General features: G+C 42.4%; 1 protein-coding gene across 7 annotated transcripts in view; it reads right to left on the minus strand.

Annotated features, from left to right (window-relative positions):
• The window catches only part of LOC139277555 (zinc finger and BTB domain-containing protein 46-like), a 104,632-nt gene that overhangs the window by 17,753 nt on the left and 59,342 nt on the right, over positions 1 to 27,537 (minus strand). For 4 of the 7 annotated variants that reach the window (XM_070896154.1, XM_070896152.1, XM_070896155.1 and 1 more), the window contains 3 exons: positions 21,983 to 22,149; positions 21,601 to 21,664; positions 19,664 to 21,514 (listed from right to left, as the gene is read on the minus strand). In XM_070896154.1, coding sequence (XP_070752255.1) covers positions 20,814 to 21,514; positions 21,601 to 21,664; positions 21,983 to 22,149 — 932 coding nt within the window. In that variant the 3' untranslated portion in view covers positions 19,664 to 20,813. Of the gene's footprint in view, positions 1 to 5,770; positions 5,947 to 19,663; positions 21,515 to 21,600; positions 21,665 to 21,982; positions 22,150 to 27,537 lie in introns of those variants that run through there. The other 3 variants (XR_011596108.1, XM_070896156.1, XM_070896157.1) reach the window with 2 other exon arrangements.

Genomic DNA, 27,537 nt, shown 5'->3' on the forward strand with positions numbered 1-27,537 from the left:
AGGAGCGGATGGGGGGAGGAGGGAAGGAGCGGATGGGGGGAGGAGGGAAGGAGCGGATGGGGGGAGGGAGGGAAGGAGCGGATGGGGGAGGGGAGGGGGAAGGAGCGGATGGGGGGAGGGAGGGAAGGAGCGGATGGGGGGAGGGAGGGAAGGAGCGGATGGGGGGAGGGAGGGAAGGAGCGGATGGGGGGAGGGAGGGAAGGAGCGGATGGGGGGAGGGAGGGAAGGAGCGATGGGGGAGGGAGGGAAGGAGCGGATGGGGGGAGGGAGGGAAGGAGCGGATGGGGGGAGGGAGGGAAGGAGCGGATGGGGGGAGGGAGGGAAGGAGCGGATGGGGGAGGGAGGGAAGGAGCGGATGGGGGGGAGGGAAGCGGATGGGGGAAGGAGCGGATGGGGGGAGGGAGGGAAGGAGCGGATGGGGGGAGGGAAGGAGCGGATGGGGGGAGGGAGGGAAGGAGCGGATGGGGGGAGGGAGGGAAGGAGCGGATGGGGGGAGGGAGGGAAGGAGAGGATGGGGGGAGGGAGGGAAGGAGCGGATGGGGGGAGGGAGGGAAGGAGAGGATGGGGGGAGGGAGGGAAGGAGAGGATGGGGGGAGGGAGGGAAGGAGAGGATGGGGGGAGGGAGGGAAGGAGAGGATGGGGGGGAGGGAAGGAGAGGATGGGGAGGGAGGGAAGGAGAGGATGGGGAGGGAGGGAAGGAGAGGATGGGGGGAGGGAAGGAGAGGATGGGGGGAGGGAAGGAGAGGATGGGGGGAGGGAAGGAGAGGATGGGGGGAGGGAAGGAGAGGATGGGGGGAGGGAAGGAGAGGATGGGGGGAGGAAGGAGAGGATGGGGGGAGGGAAGGAGAGGATGGGGGGAGGGAAGGAAAGGATGGGGGGAGGGAAGGAGAGGATGGGGGGGAGGGAAGGAGAGGATGGGGGGAGGGAAGGAGAGGATGGGGGGGAGGGAAGGAGAGGATGGGGGGGAGGGAAGGAGAGGATGGGGGGAGGGAAGGAGAGGATGGGGGGAGGGAAGGAGAGGGGGGGGAGGGAAGGAGAGGATGGGGGGAGGGAAGGAGAGGATGGGGGGAGGGAAGGAGAGGATGGGGAGGGAAGGAGAGGGGGGGAGGGAAGGAGGAGGGGGGGGAAGGGAAGGAGGAGGGAGGGGGAAGGGAAGGAAGGAGAAGGAGAGGGGGAGGGAAGGAGAGGGGGGGAGGGGAAGCGGAGAGAGGAGGGAGGGAAGCGGAGAAGAGAGAGAAGGAAGCGGAGAGGGGGGTGAGGGAAGAAAGAGGAGGGAGGGAAGAGGAGGGAGGGAAGAGGAGGGATGGAAGAGGAGGGAGGGAAGAGGAGGGAGGGAAGAGGAGGGAGGGAAGAGGAGGGAGGGAAGAGGAGGGAGGGAAGAGGAGGGAGGAAGGGAGGGAGGGAAGAGGAGGGAGGGAAGAGGAGGGAGGGAAGAGGAGGGAGGGAAGAGGAGGGAGGGAAGAGGAGGGAGGGAAGAGGAGGGAGGGAAGAGGAGGGAGGGAAGAGGAGGGAGGGAAGAGGAGGGAGGGAAGAGGAGGGAGGGAAGAGGAGGGAGGGGAAGAGGAGGGAGGGGAAGAGGAGGGAGGAGGGAGGGAAGCGGAAGGGCCGGGCCAGGAGGGAGGGCGGGCGAGGAGGAGAGGGAAGGAGAGAGGAGGGAGGGAGGGAGGGAGGGAAGGAGAGGGGGGGGAGGGAGTGAAGGAGAGGGGGGGGAGGGATGAAAGAAGAGGGGGGGGGAGGGATGAAAGAAGAGGGGGGGGAGGGAGGGAAGGAGAGGGGGGGAGGGAGGGAAGGAGAGGGGGTTGGAGGGAAGGAGAGAGGGGGAGGGAAGGAGAGGGGGGGAGGGAAGGAGAGGGGGACGTAAAGAAGGAGAGGGGGGGGGAGGGTGGGAAGTATGGCGGGGGGAGGGAAGAGAGTCGCGGAGGTCCGGGGGGGGGGGGGGGGAAGAGAAGAGAGTCGCGGGGGTCGGGTCGGGTCGGGTGGGAGAAGCCTTATTCACGCAGCCTCAGTGAGGCCATTCGGCCAGGGCTAGGGGCTGTGTGCTTCAGGCCCCTCCCACAGTTTTGGGCGTCTGGAGCTACTGCACATGCACGCCCACTGTTGCGCGCATGTGCAGAGGTCCCGGCACTGTGTTCAGCGCAGGGACCTGGCTCCGCCCCCTACAGCTCGTGCTGCGCCGCGCCCAGCTCCAGAGGACCTGCAAGGAGCCGGAGAATAGGTAAGTTTTTTTTTTAGGCGCACTTTCTGGCGCGAAAAACGGGCGTCCAGGAACGGCGCAGTCCAAAACTTGGGCCCTTAAAATCTAAATGTACATAGAGGCTAAACTTTCACTCAGGAAACTGGTGTAACCTGGAAACCTATTACATTGGATCCCCACCCCTGTTTTAGCATGTTAAAATTGCCACAGAAGTGGGGGCGGACACAAAATGCATACCCACATATGGCCAAGTGTATTAGAACACCTTGCATATATATTTGCAGTCATTTGGACCTTGGTAATACACATATGCCTTTGGTGTCCAGCAGTAGCTTTAGTCCTCCAAGCCAAGAAAGTTTATTTTTAGCTGCCAAATTCAGTTTATCAACTAAAAGGAATGAGACTGCTCTGAGTACCCTGCCCCATTGCTTTAATTACAGAGTTGCATTTATTTTTGAAAATCTTTCCCCTTCTGCTCTATTGCAATTTTGAATGCCGGCCAGTCTTTTATTGCTGCACTGCCAATCTGCCTTTGCCTGATCTTTTTCATCCCTGCTAGATTTTTGGCTCTTCCAGTAGATTACGTGACACCTAGGGAGTCAGGAGTCCCACAACCGTTTGAGACAGCTTTGGTGGACCAGCTGGTCTTTCCTGTCTAATATCGTCGCAAGTTTGTTATCAATGGCTACATTTGATCATAATATTGTGAAACATGTAATTTTTACATTTATTTTGTTAAAACCCCTATTTTGGGCGATAGAAATTTCAGTTACTGCGAAAAAAAATGATAAAAATATTGCAAGCATTTGCAACGATTTGTGGGTGAAGCACGTGACAAAATTTTTTAAACCCCTATTTTGGCGATAGAAATTTCAGTTACTGCGAAAAAAAATGATAAAAATATTGCAAGCATTTACAACGATTTGTGGGTGAAGCACGTGACAAAATTTTGCAATAAGGTGAAATTCTCTCACTATAAAATAGCAGCTATTGTGCATCCCATAGTAACTGAAAATGTCAATCACTGCTACCTACAGGAGTAAAATATATTGCAGTAACTTATGAGTTTTCAATGAAATGCTTGATCCACATATCAAATTCAATATGAAATAAATGTACAAACAAATTAATGTTGCGAGGGGCTGGGAGCAGAGAGTAACAAAGAGTGAGAGTTGAGAGATATAAATCATGTAATTGCTCCATGATATTCAATGAACTTCAATGGTACGAGTCACACTACCAGAAATGTAATTGACTATATCAATACGTTTAAACGAGCCACATCTGGAGGTTTATTAAGTAAGACTTTTGGTACAGAGTACGAAACTGCCTACTCTCAGGTGTATATACTAGATGGGAAGGGGAACAATATGCAAAGCATTTTGACTCTGCTGTTGCTTGTAATTCACCTAATGATTTTCTCTATTTATATTTTACACGATCTCATGTCTGGAATTATTGTTCATATTACACTCACTCCATTCAGTATGCCCGATGTAAGCTGTCAGTGGGTTAGATTCTATTTCAGTTAACAGCAATTGAGAATTAATCTCTGTTGCAATAATGGGCACGAACAAATTAATTGTGACCTGTCGAATAAAGCTTCAGTTTTGAGGAAAAATAAATTTCTCTTCTTTTAAACTGTGGTGATTGAGTAAAGTCTTCATTCAGTCTATAGTGAGCAATTAAGTACTTTCAACTTGGGCATGAGGCATGATGTAAATCATGCCACTTATCCAGCACTTCATATTGAACACATGAAACAAGGTGTACAATTTCTTCTCAATTCTAAGCTTCCCTCTACATATAGACCATGTCATAGGTGGATGTATTGGTCTAAATAAAACCACAAATCACATATTAAACATATTGATTAGTGGGAAAGCAGGTTGTGTAGAGGACACAGAAAGGCTGCAAAGAGATTTAGATAGGTTAAGCGAATGGGCTAAGGTTTGGCAGATGGAATACAATGTCGGAAAGTGTGAGGTCATCCACCTTGGGGGAAAAAAAAACAGTAAAAGGGAATATTATTTGAATGGGGAGAAATTACAACATGCTGTGGTAGAGGGACCTGGGGGTCCTTGTGCATGAAACTCTTTTGAGTTTACCTGAAAAACATAAACATTAAACCGTGCCTCCTTGTGCATGAATCCCAAAAAGTTAGTTTGCAGGTGCAGCAGATAATCAGGAAGGCGAATGGAATGTTGGCCTTCATTGTGAGAGGGATGGAGTACAAAAGCAGGGAGGTCCTTCTGCAACTGTATAGGGTATTGGCGAGGCCGCACCTGGAGTACTGCGTGCAGTTTTGGTCACCTTACTTAAGGAAGGATATACAAGCTTTGGAGGGGGTACAGAGACTATTCACTAGGCTGATTCCGGAGATGAGGGGGTTACCTTATGATGAGATTGAGTAGACTGGGTCTTTACTCGTTGGAGTTCAGAAGGATGAGGGGTGATCTTATAGAAACATATAAAATAATGAAAGGGATAGACAAGATTGAGGCAGAGAGGTTGTTTCCACTGGTCGGGGAGACTAGAACGAGGGGGCACAGCCTCAAAATACGGGGGAACCAATTTAAAACCGAGTTGAGAAGGAATTTCTTCTCTCAGAGGGTTGTGAATCTGTGGAATTCCCTGCCCAAGGAAGCAGTTGAGGCTAGCTCATTGAATGTATTCAAGTCACAGATCGATAGATTTTTAACCAATAAGGGAATTAAGGGTTACGGGGAGAGGGCGGGTAAGTGGAGATGAGTCCACGGCCAGATCAGCCATGATCTTGTTAAATGGCGGAGCAGGCTTGAGGGGCTAGATGGCCTACTTCTGTTCCTAATTCTTATGTTCTTATGTTCGAAACAAAACACACATTCAGTTAATTAAGTTTCTGCAAAGGTGCCAGTTTTCATTTTAATTTAAGGCCCAACGTAATTGACATTTTTTAAACATACAATCATAGAACATTACAGCACATAAACAGATCATTCATCCCAAGTCTGCATTGGTGATTTAAAAAAAAAATCAGTCATCTAGTCTAATCCCACTCAATCCCCAGGTTTAACAATTCTGAAGTCTCTATTCTGAATGTACACCTTGTTTCATGTGTTCAATATGAAGCGCTGAATAAGTGGCATGATTTACATCATGCCTCAAATACTACCACCGTCTGAAAATATTCAAGTGAAACCAAAGAATGCGACACTTATAATGCAAAACAAAAAAAAACTTTTTTTGAGGTTACAAAAATTAGTTTGCACATACTGAAATATCGTAAAATGAAAACTTTCAATTAAATGGATGCTGCATTTAATTTCTAAATCGCCTACATTTGTTCAATGCAGACAAAGAATGTTGAACACAAACAGACAAAATACTGTCCTTATTCTAATTATTATTGGCTTCATTATTTCATTGAATCAACAATAGAGAGATTCCTCAAACTACAACTTATTTGAGGCGACCACATTTATAGTATTGCAGCACATTCATATATTAATGAGAAAGCGAGTTTAAAAAAGTGTTGTGTTATAAATACAGTCTGCAGTACTCACTTTGGCACCAATGAGTATGAATAATGCTTACCAATGTGTGCCTTTTCATGTGTTCCCGCCGAGTAAACTTCTTGCCACAGATTTCACAAGGGTACGGCCTTTCGCCTGTGTGTGAACGCATGTGCCTCTTCAGGATACACTGATGCATAGCAGAGAAGCTGCAGTATGGGCACTTAAACTTCTTTCTTATCACAGTAAATTCGTTAACTGCAAAATGTGAATAAAAACAATATTTATTTCATTTGTACTCATCTGCAACAGATATGCTTATAACATGTGTTCCAATCATGCTTTAGTATGAGTGATTTGTACATTTGGCAACAGGTAGGAAGCAACAAAACCAAATCTGAGCTAACAGCACATTATTCATTACGCTCATACTATTTTGGATATTCACTAAGTTTCAGAGCAAGCTTTCTACTTCAGTTTTTTTTTAAAAAGCTATTGCTGCAAGCTGCTGAGCCACGTTGATGGGAATATACATTGAAATCTGCAATTCCTGACAAGCTTCTAACTTTAACAATTATATCAGGGAAGCAAGCAGAGATATGTACCGAGTCAACAAATACCCAGAGAATCAGCCAGCCATGGCAATTCTAATGGCTGTTCTGATACCAATAGCCCCCTCAGCCAAGAAATAATATATGGCCTCAAGACTTAGAGAAAAAAGGAAAGTAGCAGCAGGAAAAATACCCTTATTTTAAAACCACCCAGTTAAATTTTGAATTAAGTACTTGTCTCACATGAAGACTAAGTAGACAGAAATAATTCACAAACCATATTAAGCAATTATTTTAAAAATGTTCAAAAAAGGTTTTTAAAAACCCAACAGATGAGTGAATATTGGGGCAAGAGGAGGAAGAGAAGGCTGAATTTTGAAATGACATTTAACTAACTTTTCATAAGAAATAGCAGCAGTAGGCCATACTGCCGGCCTCTCGAGCCTACTCCACCATTCAATAAGATCATTGCTGATCTTCGACCTCAACTGCACTTTCCCGTCTGATCCCCATATCCCTCGATTCCCTTAGAGCCCACAAATCTATCGATTTTGGTCTTGAATATACTCAATGACTGAGAATCCACAGCCTTCAAAGGTAGAGAATTCCAAAGATTCACAAACCTCAGTGAAAAAATTCCTCTTCATCTAAATGGCTGATCCCTCATACTGAGACTGTGATCCTTACTTCTCGACTCTCCAGATGACTCAGTGGCTTTGTGCCAAACAAGTGACACACCAAAACAACAAGTATGAGCTATTCTTGCCAAAAAATATGGCTTGGCAAGCCTGAGCTATTCAACACAAATGTACAAATTCAGAATTTACATGGGCACATGCAAGAGGAAAATTACAGTTTGAGAACTATTGAAGTACAGGACAACCGAAGGCTTGCCTAAATGATTGATATATGGTTCAGGATAGTTGGGCAAAAATTGGTGATTCAAAATGACAGCAGTGCTCACTGCAATTAATTTCCAACATCAGGTCACATACCCAGAGAGGCACTCATTTTTTTACATCATGGCCATGAATGCTAATTACAGATGAACCAGTTTTCCTGCTCAGGTTTGATTGGTCGCAGTTGATAAACAGTAGCCAAAACTGGAAAGAAGATTATTGAAAACCAGATTTGATCTCAAGGGGATTAATCACATTGTTTTGACAAACCAACCAACCTAAGAAAGTTAGGGCTATTGAACTGACTATGACATTTCTTAAACTATTAGGCAATGTATGATTAAAATTGGAGTTCAGTGAATATAAACATTTCAAATTAAGCTGTTGGAAATCTAAGTTATACAGTACTGGACAGATTCTGTATTCACTTGGTGTCTGAAAGACAAGTTGCCACTTCCTTTTGGATTACATAAAACCAATTAGCTGCAAGTCTAGACAAGGTACAATTCCTTAAGCGTATTAAACTCAAATGTTAACGAATATTTTCTGCATGAAAGAAAAGACTTAAATAGAGAGAAAGCGCTTGCGTCAATATAGCGGATGTCCCCAGGGCATTCTAGAGCACTTCACCTCCAATGAATTACTTTTGATATAGAATCACTATTGTGCAGACAAATGCAACAACCAATTTATGCAAATCAAGACTGCACATACAACAAATGAGCTGACTGACCAGTTAATCTATTTTTTTTGGTAGTGATGGTTGAGGGAGGACTGCTGGCTAGGACACCGGGAAAACTCAGCTCTCTTCTTTGAATAGTGCCATGGGATCTTTAATGTCCAATTAAAAGGCAAACCATTTAATATCTCATCCAAAAGGCTGCACCAATGCAGCACTCCCTCAGGGCTGCACTTAAGTATCAGTCTAAACTAGGTGCTGAGGTCCTCGAATCAGAGGCATAAGTGCTGCCAACTGAACCAAACTGACTACATGTAATGCATAATAACTCAATAGAAAGGTTGAGCGTAATAATGCTGGTGAGTGAAGTGGAACTTCAGAGTTGCATCAGTACAAAATAACAGATTTGAAGATAATCTAAATCACATTGGAAGGGATAACTGTCTGCAACAGAAAGCTGCTTCTTTACTATTTTGGTAGTATTTTCAGATTTTGTATGTCTAGCGCATTAAAATGTTTTTGTCTTCAAGGAATATTGATGTAAGCAAGATCATAACTAGCTAGATTTTTTGATTTAGGGTAAAGGAAACCTTGAGGATGTTTTTATGCTCCAGGTGAGGCTATCAGGCTTGACAGACTGCATCCGTCTTTCGGATGAGACTTGAAACAGAGGTCCCTTCTGCTCTCATATGGCACTAATTCGAAGAACAGGAGAGTTCTCCCCAGTATCTTGGCCAATATTTAACCCTCAACCAATATCACTAAAACAGATGATCTGGTCATCATCACATTGCTGTTTGTGGGAGCTTGCTGTGTGCAAATTGGCAGCCACGTTTCCCACAATAGTAATGACACTTCAAAAAGGACAATTGGCTGTAAAGCGCTTTGGGGTGTCCTGAGGTTGTGAAAGGCACTATATAAATGCAAGTCTTTCTTCTTCTTTCATTTTAATACTTAGTTTATTTTGACTGTGTAAAACAATGCACAGATAACAATAAGCTGCCAAGCATTCATTACTTTGCAGAAATACAATTCTAATATACCAGAACCAGTTACTAGAAACCATAGGAACATAGAGGTGTGATGCTGCGAGTAGGAGTGTGTACACCCAGGGTAGAGCCAATAGGTGGAAAGATACCAGATTAATCTGGAGATATAAACAATGAGGAAAAAGACAGCACCTAGCCAATAAGGAAGGGGGAAAAAAAAGATGGACAGTTAAAGAAAACTAACAATTGTTTATGGCAGACACGAGTGTCACAATATTCATTCGTGACACAAAACTTGCGACATAGATAAGCTCTTAAAAAGGTGACAAAATGAGTTTTGTTGCCAGATATTATTACAAAAGCTATTTGGAGAAACCAGCCATTGTTCATTTGTCAAATGAATCAACACCAAAATTAAACCTTCCTTGCCTTTGCGGGGATGTTAGCTTACACAGTGGAGATATTGTGCAATTATTACTACATTTAAACTTTCAAAAATTCTAATAATTAGTCTGATGACTCATATGTGGCAAATCAATTAAAGATTATAATACCTGTCGGTGCTTTATCCTCTGGCAAACTTGTTTAGGGATTATTAATGATTTAATTTAAATCCACATGTATTTTTTGAAATGTGTAAATTGTTTAATTCGTATCAAATCTGGATTAATTTGCACCATTTCCATATGTCATTTTATTTTGTAGCCACTTCACACGCACAACTGAGGTAAAAGTGAATGTTCTAAAATACTGTATCCTTGAAAGCAAACCATTAATTTTTCATAAAAATGCATATTGGTTACTTTAGTAATTCTGTTTTTAAACTGAGTGTCTCCAATCAAAATATATACTACATGCTGTACTTGTACAGTATAACATCTCAACCTGCAAATAAGGAAAAAAAAGTGGCCAAAATAAGAGTCACTATTTTACTACAGTTCCAATAATATTTAAAAATGTATTCTTTGTAATATATGCGTGTTTCTATGGTGTTGAATTGTGGTTTATACAAATCTAAATTTAAAAAAGGTTTTGTATCTGCTTAATTTGTTTCATTTCATATTACCATCAGGGATTAACAACTTATTGGACTTTGATAGCACCTTTAAACTATATACATATATTCACAAAAAAATTTTAATCAGATTGAAGATTGAAATTAAGCATCTAACTTGCTTTATTCCTATCCCAGCTCGAGTAAATCATTGTCCGAAGCACTTTGAGACATACACGTGCTATCTAAATACAAATATTAGTGTAACCCCAAAAAGTCAAGTCAAAGGTGCAACAACATTTTTAGGGTTGGAAAAATTTTGAAATTCAAGAATACGACTCCAAAGTTGAGGCAGGATTGAAATTCACCCACAAAAATCCATAACTGCCAGTTAAAAAGGTATGCACAAAAAACCAATTCAGCTTGTAAAATATGGTCAACTTCATTAAAAAATAAAGAAGTACTGTTCTTTATAATCCATTCCTTAAAGCTTGAGTGCCACTTCACCTGGATTTCTACACACAATTTTTATAGTTTTGTCAATACAGTCTTGAATCTTAAATGGAAGAGAACTTGTAAAATACTACCACTGCACCATAGCAGCCACTCTATTCATACGGCTAGCCTTTCCCAATGGTTGTGGGGGCAGTGGGAGTTAGCAACATGCACATAAACCACAATTACAAATTCAGTGAATTTCCTTACAGAATGAAACAATTATTTGACAAAGCTATGTGCTGCATCTTGCTGGAGTGGGGCATCTCATGGCACATGCAGTTAGTTATATTTGTTGTGCATCCATAAGCTCAAAAAGAATTGCAACATAAACTTGTTTAAGTGCAAGATGATAATGGTGTGGCGAGGGCAATGGGCATTTAGGACCTTAGTTTATGGTATGACCAATATCCTTAATCAATGAGATTTAAGGATCAAGAAATAAACAGCATAACAACAGGAGGATGAATTAGAGTGGGTGCATTAAGTAAAATCAGGTACAAAAAGAGATAGAAAGAGAAGGAATTAGAGTGGATTAAGAAAAACAGACGAGGAAAAGAAAAAAAAAAATTAACATTTGTAAAATCTCATGCAGGAATTGATTGAACACTTCAAACTGTTGCCATTCTGGGAAAGAGAGGTTGATTGGCATTGCATTAACAATGTCATTAAAAAAGTACTTATGCTCTTAATTACCAGACTTAACCTTGCAATGAATTTAATGGCAATTAGTGAAAATCCAGCAAGTTCTTAAAAATAACAGGGAGGTTAAGGGCGAGATTCCGTTTGTGCAAAGCGAACGGCAGAGCATCGTAAATCGACCAGCAAGTTCTGGAGATTCACAACTCTCAGTACATCTCTTAACCCCCTGAACTTGCTGTTGCTGGCCGATTTGCCCATTAATAACGGGCCATTATTTTCCCACCAGGATCTGGACCAATATTGCACCATACTGGGGCGGGGGGGGGGGGGGGGGGGTGGAATTGTGGAAATAATGTGCACTGCCAAGTTTTCTCCAACCGTGATCCAATCCTTAACTGTTTTTTGGGGGTGAGAGAAATTATCTTCATAATATTCCGCCTCCCCTCCCGAGGTGAATAATAGGATGCAGAATGCACTGTTTTATTAAATTAGACTGCATTAATTTAACGAACCACTGGAAACTGATGCAACATAAAAGTGTTTCACAAAACAGGTTGTACACCTAGTGCTAATCTTAACAATCTCTACTCGTAACTTACAAGAGCAGTCAAAATAAGAGTATGAAAGGTACTCCTGGTTCCTAATACACACTACTTCCTACACGCACACACTCATATCAACATTACAAGAATAAACCAATAGAACAGATTCTGAACCGTCACCATGGTGGACTGATGACAACATAGCATAGATATCTAGGCAGGGGATTAAAACAATTCCCATAGGTAAGTAATTAACACACTTACTCCCATGTACATACAAGCAGGTAGCAGAAGCAAAGCACATGTTGAATCTCCCTTATCCAGAATCACCCCTCGTCAAAAGCCACTCAGTCCGCGGGTGGAGCATGCGCAAAAATCCGACATGAACAAACTGAAGTCCTTCCTCGCCGCTGACTCTCGCAATCGCTGGCCTGACCCCGCGATCCGCCCCCCCACCATGGTCTCTGTGCCGCGCTTCCAGCCCAGATATCCCCTTGCTCAGTACCTGTACCATCCAATTTAACGTGACCACCCCTTATCCAGAATAGGCCAGGTCCCGAGAGTTCTGGATAAGGGAGGTTCAACCTGTAGTGGATTTGCCTCTGCCCCGATGACAATGGTTTAAGAGATCAAAAAAGGAGAGAAACATCAAGAGAATCCTGGTATACAATAAAATAATGCACCAGTAATAATACATTTTTGAAAATCCCTCAAGCAACTGCATAATGCATGCATTCTTACACAAATAATTTAACAGATTTTCCACAGTGAAGTCCATAACGAACAGCAAATGACTCCCTAATCTGTGCTCCTCAAATGTTTATTCCAGTTTATTTATTGAGCAGTTCAGCAATACAGATCAGAGATGCCCAGACAATTTCCTTTCTGCATCAAGTTAGCTTATGTCAGGTGGGGTGGTGAGTGAAGTGCTACAATCGGCCTCAACACTCCTGGGTCAAGGAAGGCACAGGGAGGAAACCAAAAGCAAAAAAGCCAAGTCATGCACTCGCAATTGGTATCCAGTGTCCCTTACTGGAAGGGAACGTGTGTATATCAGATTACAACAATCAAGCTTGGCTGTGATGGGTGCCCTACCCAATACTCTGTCAGACCCCTTTCTTCCAAACAACCCCCTGCCGCGCCCCCCCCCCATCCAGCCCCCACAATCGCTGCTCTGCCCAAGGAGGAGTCACACGCACATGCAGTCTTCACTTCAGCAAGAATATCCCCTCTTCTAATGAAAGTATTGACCTTTGGTGCATTGTAACTGCTTTCACCATTTATGGCCAAGAGTGTAAAGCATCATTCTCCAATACAAAAGCAATGCAAAAAAACTTACCAGACTACTTGTTCTTTTATAGCCAATGAGCTTGGAATTACCTTTCATACTCAATGGTGAGAAATTACCTCTGCAATGTTATTGTTTGAAATAACTCCATTTGCAACAAAAATCCAGCTAGCGCTCTACCCATTTATTTAGATGTTTATAAATCACTGATGGAACTCAGGAAGGGATGGGCAGTGAAAAGATCAATAAACAAGCCCGTAACAGAAGAAGCAGAGTCAAATTATATTTTGTACAATATGTGCTTGCATAGTGTTCTTGTTATAGGTAAATATTACAAAACTTAGTTAACTTCTGTACAGGGAGGAAGCCAGAGACTAAAAGCCAATTTAGGATTGGAGTAATAGATGATAGCTTATTTACCCCTGGATGGTGAAATAGGGCGGAAACAGATTTTATGAAACGGGACCAGTAAGTTCAATCAATGGGGGTGCCGGGGGGGGGGGGGGGGGGGAAAGAGAAGAGAGTAAAAGTTCATTGTAATTAATGATTAAAATAGCCTCTGGGGGAAGAGTTTGAGCTTATGGTGCAATGGGGAAATTGTGCCCAAAATACACTTGAAATTGCACTAGTTAGGTTACTGCTAAAAGTCAGTTGTATAATCACAAACATAACCAACACAATCAGACAGTGCAAGAGAATGCAAGTTTATTTTTTTATTTCCATTAAAAAATATATGATGATGTATTTAAAAGTGCCAACCTGATGCCGTTTCATCAAAATGTCTGAAAATGGTTTATCAGCAAAAATACACATTTTAATCAGAGTGTCCAACCCTCCACCTGTGAGGATTTTAAATCACTAGTTACATTTTAAAAAAAATACAGGAAACCATTTGTTAATTTAAATGGTGTACACCGTCTGTTTCGTAGAAAATCCAATCTTTTTTGCTATGAAAAAACTTTAAAAACATGCCAACTAGTGCCTGTACACCCAAGAAAATGAGCACAATCTGAAGAGCCTTCCCGAACAAAGCAATCAGCAGAAACACGCAAAGTCGAGCTGGGTTCGTGTTATGAACCTGGCGAATTGAATCTTGAACCTGCATGAAAGATCACAGAAACTCAAGTGCAATTGTTTTCTGTGGAACTCGCTTCTGTTTTAAATTTACTGATCTTTTGCGCTGGTTCTGCCGATTCCGCCCGGTTTGCGCCGATATTACTGATGTATAGGAGTGGAAACTCTACCTCCATGTTTAACAAGTTGACTAACGCAGGTTAGTATTAGACTCGTTTAACTGCACACGCTGAAAATCAAACATGTTTTTTGAAATGTTAACCACTTTTTCTCGTTTTCGATGCTGATAGTTATGTTGTATATTTCCAGTCTCAAATTCTACTTTAATTCAAATGTATCCAAAATAGAAACTACAATCTCTCATCCCAACATCCTCAGAGTATCCACTTGGGGCTCAACATGGCAAAGACGACAATTATTTCACCCCTTATTTTAAAAAGAGATCGCGAACTAATGCTTCCATGTGGCACCGATAGATGCTGTACAAATTCGACTGCAAAGGATCAAATAATCTTACATAGAGAACGTCCAAGATTTCTGTCTTTCGGGTTGGGAAGAAAGTGTGGTGGTGGGGGAGAAAGATGTATAAAGATTAAATCCACGTTCTTAATAAATGTGGATACATCTCAAGTTACTAATACTCAGACCATTCTGATTCAGACGTTATTCACAGCATTAAATTAACAGCACTAAACACGGCCCTTTCCAAACACCCTCAAAATGCAAAGAGGAAAAAAACAGTGAATTAGAAAACAAGCATAAAATAAGAGTTCACTGCCTGGGCTGAGGAGATACATATGATCCAAAGGCCACAGTTTGTCATGCCTGCATTGCATCAGAGTAGGAATCGCAGGATAGCTCAGATGAATACGTGGCTTGAGCAGTGGTGCAGAAGGGAGGGATTCAAATTCCTGGGACATTGGAACCGGTTCTGGGGGAGGTGGGACCAGTACAAACCGGACGGTCTGCACCTGGTCAGGACCGGAACCATTGTCCTCGGGGAAGTGTTTGCTCGTGCTGTTTGGGAGGAGTTAAACTAATATGGCAGGAGGATAGGACAGGGAGACAGAGGGAAACCGATGCAGGGAGACAGAGGGGAATAAAATGGAGACAGAAGCAAAAGATAGAAAGGAGAATAGTAAAAGTGAAGGGCAGTGAAACCCAAGGCAAAAAACAAAAAGGCCAATTTACAGCAGAATTCTAAAGGGCCAAGTGTGTCTGTACCGGCTCTTTGAAAGAGCTATCCAATTAGTCCCACTCACCCGCTCTTTCCCCATAGCCCTGTATTATATGCTATAGTAAATCTGAGTATGTTGTAATGTTGTAATGTTTTTATAATTTTGTAACTTTGTAGGATAGTCTCACCGTTAAGTAAAGTCTTTCAAATAAGAACTGATAAACATTTTAGTAGCTGGGAAGAGTTTTGCAAAAGCTTGAAGGCTCTGTGCCTCAATGCGAGGAATATTCGGAATAAGATGGACGAATTAACTGCGCAGATAGCAGTTAATGGATATGAAGTAATTGGCATCACAGAGACATGGCTCCAGGGTGACCAAGGCTGGGAACACAACACCCAGGGGTATTCAACATTTAGGAAAGATAGACAGAAAGGAAAAGGAGGTGGGTTGACATTGCTGGTTAAAGAGGAAATTAATGCAATTGTAAGGAAGGATATTAGCTTGGATGATGTGGAATCGGTTTGGATGGAGCTGCAGAATACCAAAGGGTAGAAAACGCTAGTGGGAGTTGTGTATAGGCCACCAAATAGTAGTTATGAGGTTGGGGACAGCATCAAACAATAAATAAGGGATGTGTGCAATAAAGGAACAGCAGTAATCATGGGCAACTTTAATCTACATATTGATTGGGCTAATCTAACTGGTAGAAATGCGATGGAGGGGGATTTCCTGGAGTGTATTAGGGATGATTTTCTTGACCAATAAGTCGAGGGACCAACCAGAGAGCTGGCCATCCTAGACTAGGTGATGTATAATGAGAAGGGACTAATTAGCAATCTTGTTGTGCGAGGCCCCTTGGGGAAGAGTGACCATAATATGGTAGAATTCTTTATTAAGATGGAGAGTGAAAAAGTTAATTCAGAAACTAGGGTCCTGAACTTAAGGAAAGGTAACTTTGATGGTATGAGGCACGAATTGGCTAGATTAGACTGGCAAATGATACTTAAAGGGTTGACGGTGGATCGGCAATGGCAAATCTTTAAAGATCATATGGACAAACTTCAACAATTGTACATCCCTGTCTGGAGTAAAAATAAAACAGGGAAGGTAGCCCAACCATGGCTAACAAGGGAAATTAAGGACAGTGTTAAATCCAAGGAAGAGGCATACAAATTAGCCAGAAAAAGCAGCAAACCGGAGGACTGGGAGAAATTTAGAATACAACAGAGGAGGACAAAGGGTTTAATTAAGAGGGGGGAAACAGAGTATGAGAGGAAGCTTGCCGGAAACATAAAAAATGACTGCAAAAGCTTCTATAGATATATGAAGAGAAAAAGATTAGTAAAGACAAACGTAGGGTCCTTGCAGTTGGATTCGGGTGAATTTATAATGGGGAACAAAGAAATGGCAGACCAATTCAACAAGTACTTTGGTTCTGTCTTCACAAACGAAAACACAAATAACCTTCCGGATGTACTCGGGGACCGAAGGTCCAGTGAGGAGGAGGAACTGAAGGATATCCTTACTCAGCAGGGGGGGGGGGGGAAATTGTGTTAGGGAAATTGATGTGATTGAAGGCCGATAAATCCCCAGGGCCTGATGTACTCTGAGATGTAGACTTTGAAATGGCCCTAGAAATAGTGGATGCATTGGTGAGAATTTTCCAACAGTCTATCGACTCTGGATCAGTTTCTATGGACTGGAGGGTTGCTAACGCAACACCACTTTTTAAAAAAGGAGGGAGAGAAAACGGGTAATGATAGACCGGTTAACCTGACATCCGTAGTGGGGAAAATGTTGGAATCAATTATTAAGGTTGAAATAGCAGCGCATTTGGAAAGCCGTGACAGGATTGGTCCCAGTCAGCATGGATTTATGAAACATAGAAAATAGGTGCAGTAGTCGGCCATTCGAGCCTGCACCGCCATTCAATGAGTTCATGGCTCAACATGCAACTTCAGTACCCCATTCCTGCTTTCTCACCATACAGAGACAGACTATTATCTGAATGGCGGCAGATTAGGAAAAGGGGAGTTGCAGCGAGACCTGGGTGTCATGGTTCATCAGTCATTGAAGGTTGACATGCAGGTACAGCAGGCAGTGAAGAAGGCAAATGGTATGTTGGCCTTCATAGCAAGGGGATTTGAGTATAGGAGCAGGGAAGTCTTACTGCAGTTGTACAGGGCCTTGGTGAAGCCCCACCTGGAATATTGCGTTCAGTTTTGGTCTCCTAATCTGAGGAAGGACATTCTTGCTATTGAGGGAGTGCAGCGAAGGTTCACCAGACTGATTCCAGGGATGGCTGGACTGACATATAAGGAGAGACTGGATCGACTGAGCCTTTATACACTGGAGTTTAGAAGGATGAGAGGGGATCTCATAGAAACATATAAGATTCTGACTGGACTGGACAGGTTAGATGCAGAAAGAATATTCCCGATGTTGGGGAAATCCAGAACCAAGGGACACAGACGAAGTATCAGGGATAGGCCATTTAGGACTGAGATGAGGAGAAACTTCTTCACTCAAAAAGTTGTTAACCTGTGGAATTCCCTGCTGCAGAGAGTTGTTGGTGCCAGTTCATTGGATATATTCAAGAGGGAGTTAGATATGGCCCTTGCGGCTAAAGGGATCAAGGGGGTCTGGAGAGAAAGCAGGAAGGGGGTACTGAAGGAATGATCAGCCATGATCTTATTGAATGGTGATGCAGGCTCGAAGGGCCGGATGGCCTACTCCTGCACCTATTTTCTATGCTTCTATCAGTGTCTCGAAATATGAAATTCATTTGAAACTCATGAACAATCTAGATAATATTTATAGTCTGATTAATTTTGTGTTACTAAATTAGAGCAGATATAGAACTACTTTTATGATTTCAATTCATAAAGTATTACATTGCAGATCTTAAGGAAATGTTATTTGTAGTCAAAAGATAACTTCATATTTGGCACTTCATTTTGCATGAAGAATCCAATTTGAAAATCAGTAGACATCTGCTTAAATGGCAAGATGATTCAATTTAGAAATTAAGAGAAAACAAACTTGTATTTATAGAGTGCCATTCACAACATTATGATGTCCCAAACATCATCATCATCATCATAGGCAGTCCCTCGGAATTGAGGAAGACTTGCTTCCATTCCTGAAGTGAGTTCTTTGGTGGCTGTACAGTACAGTACGAGAGCCACAGACTCTGTCATAGGTGGGACAGATAGTCTTTGAAAGAAGGGCTAAGTTCCTGGGCAACTATGGCAGTGCGGCATTCCGGCCTGTCGCTGTTGGGGTTGTCTATGAGGGTCTTGACGTTCCAGGTCCCGAACTTCTTGTTAACGGAGTGAAAGATGCCTGTGCGTGAGTTCTCGTAACGTGGGGTGGTCGCTGCACACCGGCTACCACACCGGCTTAGCTGAGCCAGATCTTGGTCCAATGGCAAGGGGGTCCAAGACGACTGGAGACCAGGCACTGCTTTATGGGCCTAGTTGCCTGCGGCGAGATGTTGGCCGCATGCTCGGCGTTGGGTGGCACCCTTGGTGGTAGGTGATCAGAGGGCTGGTTGGGGACAGGCATTGGCCCACCGGGGTTCAGGGTGGGAGGGCAGGGGGGGGGGTCACAGCCATGGAACTCACCACGTGTTGGAGGTGGAGAAGAGGCCAGATCGCCGGTGGGGAAGGAGAGCTCCAGTCGTCGCTGAAGGAGGAGGGGAGGCCAGTCGCCGATGTCCCAAAGCGCTGTGTTTGACTAGGAATACATACAATTGACTTATTTATTCCCAACTAACTTTAGAACTGATTTATGGAAAGTTAAAATATTTTTCCTAGGTCTACCTAGCAAAACTTTGCTCAGAATAAAAGAACGGTAACATGTATTCTGTAACCCTCAGAAGGAGATGGTCGAGACAACGGTCAAACTAACACACCTTCATTTCTACCTGCATCAGAAAGCAGGCATGCACGTACACACACAAAATCCAGCTGACAGCATTAGCGGAACACTAGTATCTTCATATCCTTGGCCTTTCAACTTAAATGATCACACAAGTCCAATTCCTAAATTTCAGATTACAGCAATGTACTGAACTCAATGTTAAATTAAAACTGAAACAGCACTAGTATCAACACATGTTGATATGCCAATGAGGCAGCCAAATTCTGTAACACACTAGCATTTGTTTAAACGTGGGTTTCCTGTTCTTTAACTGAAAGAAATACAAATTAATCAGGACAAAAATATGAACTCAATATACTTCCTAAGTTGTTGGTATCTAAATTTTATTGAATTCAAAAAAATTTAAAATAGTGTGACCAAATACACCAGTTTACTGTACAGCAAGGTATAATTTGCTATTTCTACAAAAGGTACTAACAGTTGATACAACATATTGCAACCTTTCGTGTGAAGATGTATAGAGAATTCCATAATATACATGCAGTGAATCTACAATCCAGTGACAACCATTACAGTTACACATTATCTCTTAATTTTTTTGTGCCTTGCCCAAATCAAGTGCACAGCTATAGGTAAAGCAGTCTCCAGTTCACATCACTAAGATAAACATAGTAAATACTGTAGTAAAAACCAACAGCATGGCTAAATTGTGGAAACTGATTGCAGTTCACAATTTAAAAATTATAAAAAGCAGGATGTTAGCATAAGCAGTTCTAGAATAAAACATCCGAGAGTCAACTCTCAAATTATTTACAAAACATAATATGTCATCAATAACAAACACTCAATGAAGACAACAACTGGAGACATATAAAAAAAGTGGCACGTTCAAAGTAAACTACTACTGTACTTCATTATTATAGTTTGGGTATCGGAATTTTTTTCCAGTGCTATGAATCTAAAGATATGGGAGCTCAACCTTTTCTTTGGTGGCACTAGACAGAGACTAGAGCTCGCCAGTACAGGTAAAAGGAATTGCACCTCTCGTCACATTAACAAGAGTTTGCACTCGTTCAGTGTCTGCACTGGTGGGAAGATCAGAGGCAATGGATTCTTCATTATTAAGAAAACTCAAATAGTAAAGCTCCTGAAGGTCACAGAAACTAATATTGAGTTTTACAAGAGTAAAAGAAAAACTTAATTTCTCTTACCTATAAATAGTTAGAAGCCCAGTTGCATAGGATAAATACTCTTCAAATATACTGCTAGCTATGTTAAAATATTAAACACATAATACACCCACAGCTGGTTTAAATTTACAAATTGCTCTTGCATACACTGTCATCTTTTAGTCAAGAATTTCTATAAGAGTCCTGTTAAACAGCCCCTTTTAACAGCCTCAATTAGCATCAGTGAGATCAAAAGTGAAGATTAAAGAGAAGAAAATCACCAAGTCCAAAACTGCTCATTCAACAAGAAAAACTAACCATAACTGGATAAATGAACAAACAAGATGACTAGTAAACAAGAAAAACATGGGGTTGCATCCTCTCTCTTTAGTGCTTTAAGATTAGGACAAAGACATTAAACCTGGTCAATTCCTAAATATATAGGATTTATGCTCAAAATTTAATATAAAATATATTTATCCAATTCTAGCCACTACATTCATCCATGTTAAAAAAAAGTGCATGGTGATCTAAAAGAGTAACTTTGCTCTGCAAAGTCAATGTGCCGCAAGTGCAAAGATGTACCAAAATAGAAAAAGAATAATCTATTTTCATTTAACAAGTTTTGTAAAAGCCCGATTAGGTGCGCAGAGTAACAAAATATGATGTACTCCATATAAGTGTTCACTATCCAAAAGGAGTAATGCAAGAGCGAAATCTAAATTGTTAGACATGGAAAGTTATTCTGACAATTTAATTTCACTGGGCTGTGAAGTGGAGAGCTGTTGGATGGAACCTATTACTGGTGCATCGTCGTAACATTCAGGCTGCTCCTCGATTTTTAGGACATCGCTATCCAAAAGCTGGTCAGAAAGCTCAATATCGACCTCTGTACCACCCTGATAGCAAACTCTCATGTGATTCATTAGGTTTTTCTGTATGCCAAAACTCTTTCCACAGTTACTACACACAAAAGCACGCTCACATGAATGTACAGATGCTACATGACGATTCAGATCAGTTCTATCGCGAAAAGATTTCAGGCAAAATGAACAGTGCAAGTTTTTACGTTTGTAATGGACCGTTTTTTCATGACGTTCAGCATTTGATTTCAATGTGAAGCTGGCAGGGCACCTGGAGCACTGATACCGGAAAGCTTGCCCAGGAAACACATGGATGCCTGTGGCTGCAAGGGCTGGCCTTACATAATCAGAAGTATCAACTGGCAGCATCATTAATGCATGTCGATATTCATGCTCTCTATGCTTTTCAGGGCTGTTAAACCCCACTTTGCAGAATCTACAGGTCAGCTCTTCTTGATGCCAGCTTGTGGATGGCAATGGAAAACTGGAATCCTTTAAAACTGTGTCTGGAATGAAACTGGTCCCCATCTTTGGATCTTCATCTTCCAAGAAATTTGTTGCAATGTTGACGCCGAGGCCTTAGAAAAGGAAATCCATGTATTAGATTTCAGTCATTTTGCTAAGGGGAAAAATTTGCACCAATTTCAAACAATGCCGACTGTACCTGAATTGGAATTTTCATAAGACTTTGACATCGTCAGGATTCCCTCTGTACGATCTACCTTGATCTGTAATTGCATAATGGCATAAGTTAAGAAATGAACTGTGATTTATATTTGTGAAAATAAATATAGAAGGGTGACATAACTTACTAGAAATATCCTTTTTTTAAAAAAAAAATGAAGTGCAACATGACTGATTTTCCACAGGATACAGTTGGGTTTAAAAAATATTCACGATACAAAAATGTTTACATAGAATTAAAATTCCTCCATGTATGCAAATTAGCAGTCCCCTCCCACACTTGCACTTACATTTTAACAATTCTTTAACTTTTAAATTTCTTTGCAACTGATATGGTTCAAAGAATGGCTTTTGATTCTTACCTGTGATGGTGAGTCAGCTGGTTTGTGAGACATTTGTTCAGGTAAAATTTCATCACATTGCAACATCCTAGAAGGACTCGGTTCTGGAAATTGGGAAGTCAGTGGAGACAAATCTCTTGGTTGGAAATCATGTACATCTTCTGTATAATTGAAGTTATTTCCGGGCCCTGAGGAACACAGGAAACGAGTCTCACCCACGTAAACTAGCACCAGCTGGTTTTCGACAAAAAAGAAACGCACTGCAGTAAAGTGTTTTTCTGTTTCTCTTCTGCCAGTGAGAAAGAGGAAGGGAGATCCTAAAGTTTGAAAGGAATTGCCCATAGCTTCAAAATACTAGGGCTGGATTTTCGGGTTTTCAGGCAATAATCGCGGAGATTTTAAAAAAAATGTACTGCTGGGTTACTGTTACCATCAAAGTGTGCAACTTTCGGCAATCGGTGAAGATAGTTAGCATTAGCGATAACTCCAGTGTTGCACCACAGAATGTATACCGGTAATTTTAATGAAGTCTAAACCCTGATCAGAAAAACATAGGTCATCTAAGTTTCCCACACAAACCTCTTTCAATAAGTGTTCAGATAGTACCAAACAACCGTGCTTCATCTTAACTTCTTAATTTCAAAACATTAGTTATGAAAAATGCAAAAACAAAGCTTTTCATCGTCACTGTCCTAAATAAAATGTTCAGTTCTGCGATTTTACAAAGAGGTAATAGATATACTGCAGGGAATGAAAGCACAGCAAGATAGAAAAGCAGCCTCAATTTAATCACCAACCTGTGCACATTTGAGCTGGTATTTAAAATGTGTTTTATTAGAGTTTTCATCCTCCTCAATAACAGATATTCCTGAACAGCCCAACAGGACATCATAATTTTTTTTAACACCAATTTATCTTAATGGCCTAAAACCGCCCTAAGTGGAGGAAGTGCATCTGAGAGGGCGCCGAGCACCTGGAGTCTCAACGCCAAGAGCGTGCAGAAATCAAGCGCAGACAGCGGAAAGAGCTAGTGGCAAATCAGTCCCACTCACCCCTTCCCTCAACAACTATCTGTCCCACCTGTGAGAGTTTGTGACTCTCGTATTGAACTGTTAAGCCACCAAAGAACTCACTTTAGGAGTGGAAGCAAGTCTTCCTCGATTCCGAGGGACTACCTATGATGATAATGATCTTTAAGATCCAAATTGCACAGACTTAATAAAAAAAGCAACAGGACAGCTTTTAAAAGAAAACATGCAGTTTAACCAAAATGGTACTATGTAGGCCAAAATTGGAGCCTTGAAACTGCTTTACAAGAGCCAGCAAGGTATTAAGCCACAGCTTCCCCATCTGAAATCCTAAAATGCTAAGTATTTCCAAATTAGAATACAATAAAAAATCTTTTTGGTCTTGTATTTATTATGTGCAAAGTCTTAGCACTACACAATCACAGATGGTTACCACTTGAATAAAGAACCAACTTGAGTATAGCTAGCTCATCAGTTAAAGGTATAAACTTTTGAACTAGTCCTTGAAATTTCAGAGTGGATTACTCCCAAAGACCTTCATGGCAACAGACAATACTTGTATTAATACAGGTCCAATGCATATACATGTTAAATGCTTTGAACATTTATGCATTACCATCAGTATACAGCAACTATGCATAGATGCTGTTTTGAGTTGACTGCAGGAGTACCAAGTGGAGTGATCTCAGTTGAGGTACTAAAAACATTGCAATAATAGCTCAGCACCTATCGAAACGAGTGTAGAAATGTTTCAGGCAATAGGCTAAAGGAGAGAAAGAGACACTTGCGGGGGTGAGAGAGGAGGGAGGGGAGGGGAGGGAAGGAGAGAGAGAGAGAGAGAGAGAGAGAGAGAGAGAGAGAGAGAGAGAGAGAGAGAGAGAGCGCGCGAGCGGGGGGGGGGGGGGGGGGGGGGGAGAGAGAGAGAGAGAGAGAGAGATGGGGCGAGGGGGGAGAGAGAGAGAGACGGGGGGGGGAAAGAGAGAGAGAGAGATGGGGGAAGAAAGAGAGAGGGGGGGAGGGGCGGGGGGGAGAGAGAGAGAGAGAGAGAGAGAGAGAGAGAGAGACAGACACACACAATCCCAGGGTGGGAGGGAGAAAGACCGGAGAGAGAGTGAAAGAAAGACTGGGGAGGAAGTGGGGGAGAGAGAGAGAGAGGGGGAAAGAAAGACTGAGGAGGGAGTGGGAGAGAGAGAGAGAAAGGTGTGTGTGTGTGCATGCGTGCGCATGTGTGTATAACCGGGGTGAGAGAGACAGGCCAAGGTTGGGGAGGAGGGGGAAAGAGTGAGAGAGATACCAGGGTGGGAGGGAGAGACACACCGTGGAAGGCTTGGTGAGTGTCTCTATTCATTTCATAACCATTAAACCAGTCAACAATCCATGACCCACACAGTGTCCCAGCTATGGTGCGGCAGTGATGCAAGGGGGCGGGGGGGGATTTAAGGTCAGGAACCTGGGCTGATTTGGGACAGGAACATGGGGGTCCTTGTGCACGAAACAAAAAAGGTTACTTTCTATGGGGTATGGAGAGAAAGCAGGAAAGGGGTACTGAGGGAATGATCAGCCATGATCTTATTGAATGGTGGTGCAGGCTCAAAGGGCCGAATGGCCTACTCCTGCACCCATTTTCTATGTTTCTATGCATGCAGGTACAGCAAGTAATCAGGAAGTCAAATGGTATGTTAGCCTTTATTGGAAGGGAGCTGGAGGATAAAAGCAGGGAGGTCCTGCTACAACTATACAGGATATTGGTGAGGCCACACCTAGAGTACTGCATACAGTTTTAGTCTCATTTAAGGAGGGACATACTTGCATTGAAGACGGTTCAGAGAAGGTTCACTAGGTTGATTCCCAAGATGAAGTGGCTGACTGATGAAGAAAGATTGAGCAGTTTGGGCCAATACTCATTGGAGTTTAGAAGAATGAGAGGTGTTCTTATTGAAACATACAAGATACTGAGGGGACTTGACAAGGTAGATGCAGAGAGGATGTGTCCACTCGTGGGGGAATCTAGAACTTGGTGGCATATTTTCAAAATAAGGGGTCGCCCATTTGGAACAGCGAGGAGGAGGAATTTCTTCTCCGAGTGTCGTAAATCTGTGGAATTCTCTGCTCCAGAGAGATGTGGAGGTTGGGTCGTTGAATATATTTAAGATGGAGATAGACAGATTTTTGAATGATAATGGGAGTGAAGGGTTATGGGGTGCGCGGGCAGGGAAGTGGAGCTGAGCCCAAGATCAGATCAGCCATGATCTTATTAAATGGTGGAGCAGGCTCGAGGGGCCAAATGGCCGACTCCTGCTCTTATTTCTTATGTCCTTCTGGACTGGGATGGGAAGAGGCAGGAGCTTAAGCTGGGAGGCGGGGGGGGGGGGGGGGTGCGTGTCAGGAACTTGGGCTGGGATGGGGTGCTCTATCCTGTCTGGAGACGGCAGTCAGAATGGCTCGAATTACACTTTGCAAAGTCACTGAGAATGGGCGGTTCTAATTACGCATTCCGGAGAAACTGCTGGGTGTGTCTCATCCTCCAAGGGGACCAATCAGCAATCAGAGCATTCTGTGGTGCCAGTAAGCGCATCCTTGTTTGATCCACCACATTCAGAGCTTCCTGGGGCAGACTATGAATTGACTAAGCGCAAACTGAAACCACCCTTATTCCAGCTCTGTACAGATGTTTGCTCAATTTCTTCTTGAAAAAAAACAAGTTTCAGATGGTTGATTATTTTTTTAAAAATCAATGGTACAATTATGGAAAATAAAACTACACAGTGTGAGAAGTTCTATCAATGTGCCATCCTTGCAAAGCGGCCCAAAATGCTGGATCAGATATGCCTGCACTGGCCTGAGTGCTGACAATAACACAGGCAAATCACTTCTTTCTTCTATAATAAAAACAGAAAATGTTGGCAGTCTCAGCGGGTCAGGAAGCATCTGTGGCGACAAACAGTTAACGTTTCAGGTCGATGACCCTTTGAAGGGTCATCGACCTGAAACATTAACTCTTTCTCTCCACATTTGCTGCCTGACCCGCTGAGACTGCCAACATTTTCTGTTTTTATTTCAGATGCCAGCATCCACAGTATTTTGCTTTTGCATCACTTTTTTCTTCCATTAGTATCTGCATTTAACAATTCTTAAAGGGTTTAGTAATCAAAGACAAAACCTCCAATTTGAGAATCTCCGTTCCGTGGCCCCCTTCCCCTGAAATAAAACCCAACCTACAAGCTGAATAGCTATAGGGTCACATTACTCAAAGATTATTCTTATACAATGCTTGTTAATACCTGTAAACAGCTGAATTTTGTTTTGCTCTGATTTTTACATGAGAAACACTGATAATAGGGTGCAGAATATGCCAAAGGAATGCTAATGCCATCGGCACTGGATGCAGCTAACTTTCAAAAAGCATCAGATAACAAAGATTAATTATGCAGTTTGATGTTAGCACAGTTGCTGCACGTGATACTGAAGAAACCAAGTCATGAGGAAGGGTCTTCCACCTGTCTTTTATCTTTACAGATTATGACTGACCTGTGCATTTCCAGCATTTTTTGTCTTTTACACTTTCAAACAAAGTCAACTCCTTCAAACAAGATGGCTTTCAACTGAAGTGTGCTGCCCTCATTAATGACTATTCCATTCCTATTCACATAGAACAATTCGACAGATTTACTTTTCTGTTGAACAGCACATGCATTCAATGTTTTCTAATGGTCAAAATAGCAGTTTAAAAAAATCTCGAGTTACTGACCAAGTAAAATAAATTATTCACCTCAAATGTTTTTCAATGACCAGAGATACTGATTTAAAAGTATTTATGCGACATTTATTGATCAAAAGATCAAGTATAACTTCCAGCCATACAGCACATTGTTTATAATACCTTGCTCCTATCAAATTCTCTGCAAGCATGCAATACATGGGTAAAGCTCTGCTCATTATATTTTAAATGCATTGAGCACAGCCACACACCTTCAATACATTTAAGTTAGTAACTTGGTTTGACACTGTGCAGCAGTTATACTCCATGCACTCTCAAATCAAAGCAGTGCAAAATTGCCTCCTCCAGGGCATCTTTCATCATTCACCTTCAGATCCAGGTCAGGTCATGATTCCAAACTTGTTCTGCTGCTTTCTCTTCACAGTGACACTACATTCCTCGTAAAATGCTGTCTTCCTCAGAAGCATCATGTCTGTTTCAACAATCCTGCTCCTCCATCTCTGCTGCAATCTTCCACGTTCCTGTCAGTTCTAACTAAATTCCAAATATAGTATCCAACAAACTCTTCCTACTCCAGGTCAAATTTTCATGGACCATACGGGTGTATCCCACAGCACCTCAAACTCCAGATTTGCAGTTTAAACCATACTCGCATTAATCTGCAAACATCTCAAGTTGCTAAACCAAATTTAGTGTTCTAGTTTAAAATGTATCCATCGGCTAGACAACAGTGCAAATCTCGAGACCCACAATATTCAAACAGGACAAACTAGCACACGAGAAATGTAATCCCAAATACATAGGATATATGGCACAGAAACAGGCCATTC

This window comes from Pristiophorus japonicus, chromosome 12, assembly GCF_044704955.1.
Source record: "Pristiophorus japonicus isolate sPriJap1 chromosome 12, sPriJap1.hap1, whole genome shotgun sequence".
NCBI lineage: Eukaryota > Metazoa > Chordata > Chondrichthyes > Pristiophoridae > Pristiophorus > Pristiophorus japonicus.